The 6126-nt window shown below is 39.8% G+C and overlaps 1 protein-coding gene across 8 annotated transcripts in view; it reads right to left on the reverse strand.

Annotated features, from left to right (window-relative positions):
• snap91a (synaptosome associated protein 91a) overlaps window positions 1-6126 on the reverse strand; it is a 71169-nt gene that overhangs the window by 10497 nt on the left and 54546 nt on the right. For all 8 annotated transcript variants that reach the window (XM_016523455.1, XM_016523458.1, XM_016523457.1 and 5 more), the window contains one exon: window positions 2039-2221. In XM_016523455.1, the coding sequence (XP_016378941.1) occupies window positions 2039-2221 (183 nt within the window). The remainder of the gene's footprint in view (window positions 1-2038; window positions 2222-6126) is intronic.

The raw sequence follows: 6126 nt of genomic DNA on the forward strand, positions 1-6126 counted from the left end.
TCCTGCGCGAGGCTCGTCATGCCGGCCTCGACATGGTCTCAGCATGGGGCGGAGCAACCGCAGAAGGGAGGCGTGGCCCACGGCGGACCGGTGGCAGGTGGAGGATCACGCAGGGGCAGGATGTGCTGGATAGCCTGTCGGAGTCCTCGACAGTGTTGCCGAATAGCCCAGTCTGTGAGATGGGAGCGTCAAGAAAGTGCACTTTGTCGACGTCACTCATCTCAGCAAGGCTGAACCATAGATGGCGCTCTTGGACCACTAACGTGGACATCGCCTTCCCAAGGGACCGTGCCGTGACTTTCGTCACCTGGGGGGCAAAATCAGTCGCCGAGCGCAGTTCCTGCATCAAACTCAGGTCGGTACTACCCTCGTGCATTTGTTTTAGTGCCTTGGCTTGGTGTACTTGCAGGATAGCCATGGCATGCAGGGCAGAGGCGGCTTGGCCCGCAGGACTGTAAGCTTTGGCGGTCCGATTCAACTCTGGGTCCGATTCAGCGGTGGCAACAACACCCAAGGGGGGGCAGCCCCGCCGAATCTTCATCCTCAAGAGGACGACAGCCCATCTGTCCGCGATCAGAAACTGTTCTTTTAGATGAAGCACCCAGGGGAATCTGAATTAACAGGGACACCGCTGATTGTGCTGATCGCCATAACACCACCCAGAACAGCCTCTTCTTCCAGCAGCAGAGAGAATTCGCCTGGTGAATCTCGAACTGTGTTCATTCACTCGGCTCCGAAGCAAAATCTGATGATGATACCCGTGTGCACGGGGAGTGGCTCAGCATGCAAAATCCACTAGCCAAATTTCATTGGCGTTTTCTCTTAATCAGAGAGGATTCAGGCTCCCAAGTAAGACCCCTAATGTCGAGTCACGACATAGCTCGAAGTGACCAACAGATAGGGAACCATTTGTACTGGATGAGGAGATGAGCTGAGATCCAACACCCTCCCAGTCAATGACCTAAAACGTTAACCCTCAAAGCAAAGGGTTAGGGTCCTCAAAAATGTTAAAAGGTGCACCAAGTATTTTTTTTGCAAATTGCAAATTTTAATATTTAAAGAAATAAAGAAAAATAACTTTTTACAAATGTTCAAAAATGCACACCCTAGAAAAACATAAAAATTCACAAGACTTTTATGAAGTATCTAAATTTTAAAATTGAAAAAGTTTAACATTCTCGTCATTTTGTATATGCGTGTTATTCACATCAACATACATTTCATAATTTAATCAAATGGACTAAAATTATTGAATATAACGATGAAACATTAACAAAAATGTAAAAGGTATTTTCTTCAAAATACAAAAACTATGACTAGAACAAAAAGTGTGTAAAAATCAAAATAGACCGATTGTCAAATAGACCTACATTATGGCACTAGTTTCCAAAAACCTTCCAGGCCAACAGGTGTCAGTATGAAGTCCAAAACCACTGTCAAAGTACCTAGTGCACCTTTTATGAAAAACTATTCCGGTACCAACAACACTAAAGCAGGCAATTCATTCTAATGCAGTAATGCACAAGATCTGTAGCATGGGCAAGCAGGGAAAAACCGCACAGAGAGGCTAAAGGGTAAAGGTGTGCACTGAAATAACAAACAGCGCTAGAACATTCACACCTCCCAAACCCTTTGGTGCGATTGGGTAAAACGATACATGCTGCAAAGTCCTGAGTTCTCTTGCCAACTCACCAATGGCACAGCAGGAGCAAGCAATGAGCCAGATCAGTGCGCAGGGAGAGATTTATCAGAAACAAAGCGCAGAGAGAGATGATATAAGAATGGCACAGATGATAAAGTCGAGAAAAGCAGTATTACAGTAAGAGATCAAGAATGGACAGAACACAAAATTAAATGAAAAAGGAGAAAAAGCACAGGGAGAATGCATTTTATAAGCGCTGTCACATCTTCTCTGTATAATTTAAGAAGGTCAGCAGATACAGAAGTGCTCATGCAAGGCAAAAGTGTGCTGAGAAGCAAGCAAGCCTGAAAGATGCCTCACTGTGTTCAAGAGAAACTAAAAAAAAAAATTTCTCACCTGATGCATCAAAGCCACCAGAGGGCGCTGCGGTGGCAGGGGCGCTGTCTGCCGCTGCTGGTGAAGCGGATACTGGCACAGGGCCAAAGGCATCAAAAGCTGACTCCAGCAGGTCAGCTGGGGCCGAGGATGGCACTGGTGCTGGGGTTGGTGTAACCGTGGGGGCGACCGGTGAAATCAACCCTGCAGACATCAACAGATAAGGTGCCAAATCCACCACAAATCCATAGCACACTTTCAGATTCTTAACAGTTCTTAAATATCTAAACATTTTATTATGGTCCAGCATAAGAGCAATTTCAAAACATGGTGTTTCTGAACTAAATTACTGTTTAAATGTACATAAACAGTTTTTTTAACATATTCTAGCTAAGGCTATCAATTCATAGCTTTCAGTCGAGTGACCGGCTCGAAGACCTGGAGGGCAAAACATCCATAGAACTGCAGCACAAGCCTGTCAATTTTCCATCTGTTTCCCAACCGCAAATATTTAGATCACCTCAAAAGTATAAAACAAAGGTATGTATGAACAAAATGCAAGTTTTGGCCATTTGCAAACCATATTAAGCACCCGTGGCAATATTTCAATCCTTAAACAGTGCGACAAAATGTTGTAAAAACACTTAAAGTGCCTTAATACATTTAAAACATTAATATTAAAAGATCAAATTCAGTAATCACCATATTAATGATGCATAGTTTACATAGGCAAGCAGATGAGGCCGGAATATGAATGCAATCCTCTTAATGGTTCAGTGTTTTCCTTATAATGGTTTTCTATGGGAAACCATTAAATGTGAAACTTTGCATATTGTGTTTATATTCTGGGTTCATCTGCTTGCCTGTACAAAATATACATCATCAATAAGGTGTTTACTGAATTTCGCCTTTTAATATCTGCGTTTTACTACATTACTACTTAATGCAATCTGCGTAAAAATAACTGTCGGTCAGTGGAGCAAAGCTTAGTTTTGCCCTCCAGGTGGGTGTTCCTAAAAGGGTGTGACGTCACGTGAAAACTATCAACAGGTTAAGATTGAAGCAGTGGGGTCCAAATGACTTTTTTGGTATTATTTTAGTATTATTTATATACTATTATAGTTTTTATTAATATTTTAAGTTAGTTTTTTATTTTTAATGTTATTTTATGCTTAACTAATTTTGTTATTTGCTTTTTTTCAAGTTTATAATTTTAAAAGTATTTAAATCATGACAACTCTCGGAAGATTTTAGCATGGTGATGGAAATGACAATGTTTATGTATTTTGTCTTGGCAGGAATATATCTGCTAAGCTGCTGCTGAATTGCTGCTGCTGTTGGTTATTGCTGTAGTTGTAGATTAATGCTGATGCTTCAAGCAAGTACAGGAACTTGCTACTGCCCATGCATATGGCGATACGGTACCGTGAGTATTTAAGACATACTGCTGCTGCACAAACAGCATATAAAATAACCCGTAGCAGATCTATACAGGTGGAACTGGGGAAGGTGGAGGGTTTCAGAGAAACTCTGAAAGCGCGCTGCAGGAATCTCAAGTGAATGCTAGCCAGCCATATAAATGCAAGACCGTAAGCTCATTGGCTGCATATGCAGCATGAAGCAATCAGCTTGTGCCAAGTCGTTTAACTCTCTGAATATCATCAGTTACGTTAACAACCCGTCAGCCTGCGCCATCTAGTTTCATGACTGAACTATACATTTCTATATAGCTTTAATTAGATTTTTAGTAGTACTTCAACTTCAAACTTATTTATTTTGTAAAGTTTTTCATCTAATATTTTATTTATTTTCTAATATTTTATTTTTATTTTAACTTTATTTCAATTACTGAAAATTATTATTATTATTAATTATGTTTAGTTAACAATAACTTTTCTAATTTTTCTAATTTAATACAAATTTCCATTACAAAGCAGCACAACAATTTGGGTTAAAACTTTAACTGAAAATGAGCATTAATTTCAATATGTTTCCTATTATTGGTATATATTTATCTCCTAGTTTTAGTTTCTAGAATAATATATATTTATATAAATATTATTATTGTTGCAGGGTTATTACACTTTTTTCAAATTAAAATTCAAGCACTTTCAAGGTGCATTTTCAAGCTTTTCCAGCACTTAAAAATGACTTCAAAAAACATGATTTGCAGTTCAAATACAGGTTTTCACAAATAGAAAGAGTTATATAAAGTGACAAACCTCAAATTCACAAGCCTCAGCCTTTAAAATATATATTTTAAAAATAAAGGAACGAGTATAAAGAATTTTCATTTTCAATAAGTCTGTCTGCTGTTTTTGTTCAGAACAAAAAGCTAATGTGCCTTCATAAATCTAAAAAATTTAGACAGTAAGATGTGTGTGCTTTAAATTAAAATAATTCTTTACACTTTTGACACATCCCTTTTCTTTTCTTTTTTTCTTAAAAATAGTATAAAGGCTAAAATATGAGGTTCTGTCTGCCACTGGGTGGCACTTTTGGAACTGCATGAATACAGCGGTTTCCCCGGTAATGGATGTACACAAAGCAGCGCTTGCTCACAAACGCTACTTTATCAGACATTATACTGTATGTCGGTGAGATGAAACGATAATGCCATTGAAACTTCTCTCAAAGCAGTCGGTTCACTTCAGAGATGCATTAATATAAAAACAGCCGCGCTGCGTTTTGACTTTGAAATGTTTATTTTATTATTTCACTTTATTCGCGACGTAGCTTATAGACATAGCTTTAACATAGCTTAACTGACCATGGGCATTTTTGCTTACCTTTTACACGGCTTGAAAGCGTAGACTCTCCCATAAAAAGCAGACTTTACAGGAGACTTTACATTATTCTAACCATAATTTGTGTTTGTCTTTTTTTTTTAAGCCAACGCTGACTGAAGCAGCAACCTCCCGACATGTGTTTATCTCCCGCTCTGCTCCATCAGAGGCTGCGTTTACACTTGGCATTAACATGCGACCTGTATCCGGATGTTGTCCACATACACATTGAAAAGACAAGTGTAAACGTGCTTCCGTGATGTCGACCTGCGAATGCAGACACGATGGCTGGATTGCGTTGACATTACACTGAGATCCAATCACAATGCGTCCTCGACTACCTCTGGAGCAGGACACGCTGATCGGATAACATTCCGATCAGAAGCGCGTTTACACTTGTCTTTTCAATGTGTATTTGGACAACATCCGGATACAGGTCGCATGTTAATGCCAAGTGTAAACGCAGCCCTCGACTACCTCTGGACCAGGACACGCTGATCGGATAACATTCCGATCAGAAGCGCGTTTACACTTGTCTTTTCAATGTGTATTTGGACAACATCCGGATACAGGTCGCATGTTAATGTCAAATGTAAACGCAGCCTAAACGCAATACAGCCATCGTGTCTGCATTCGCAGGTCGACATCACGCAAAACGGCGCCCCCTCTCTCCCAATCTGTCGGAAGAACAGAGCGCTAGTGAGACTCGTACATTTATTTTGATTTGTAAAATGTCCCGCGACTGAAAATAGTTTTCAAAAGAAAACCCACCACTTCAGATTGACTTTGCACCACAGACTTATTTAAAAATTGCGTGGGAAATACAGATCCGATCGGTTATCCAGATCGAGAAGTCAGCTGATGTTGCCAAGTTTAAACGTGCCGTGTCCTGATTGACTGATGATCCGATCTGTTTGATCAGATCACGGTGATCGCATGTTAATGCCAAGTGTAAACGCAGCCAGAGGGCGCCCGTCAGACCTTTACATTGGAAAACACGTGTTTGTGGTGAGTCTAATAATCATGCTTCTGGGGGACTTTTTAGGTTATTCTCATAATACATTGCAAAGTCTTTTCTCATGCTCTTCAGCTACAAAACTTTCTAAAAGTTCTTAGATAGATAGATAGATAGATAGATAGATGTCACATGAAAATAATGAGTAATCAACTTATTTGAAAATTGCTTTAAACAAATATTAAATATTTGTTCTGTCAATTAAGGGCCTATAAGTACTGAAGAAAAAAATACTCACCATATTGATAATAACCATCATCACCATCATCATACTCCGCACTAGACTCGGAAGCAAAGAGCAAGGCAGG

The sequence above is a fragment of the Sinocyclocheilus rhinocerous genome, unplaced genomic scaffold, assembly GCF_001515625.1.
Source record: "Sinocyclocheilus rhinocerous isolate Xijiao unplaced genomic scaffold, SAMN03320098_v1.1 scaffold300, whole genome shotgun sequence".
Taxonomy (NCBI): Eukaryota; Metazoa; Chordata; class Actinopteri; order Cypriniformes; family Cyprinidae; genus Sinocyclocheilus; species Sinocyclocheilus rhinocerous.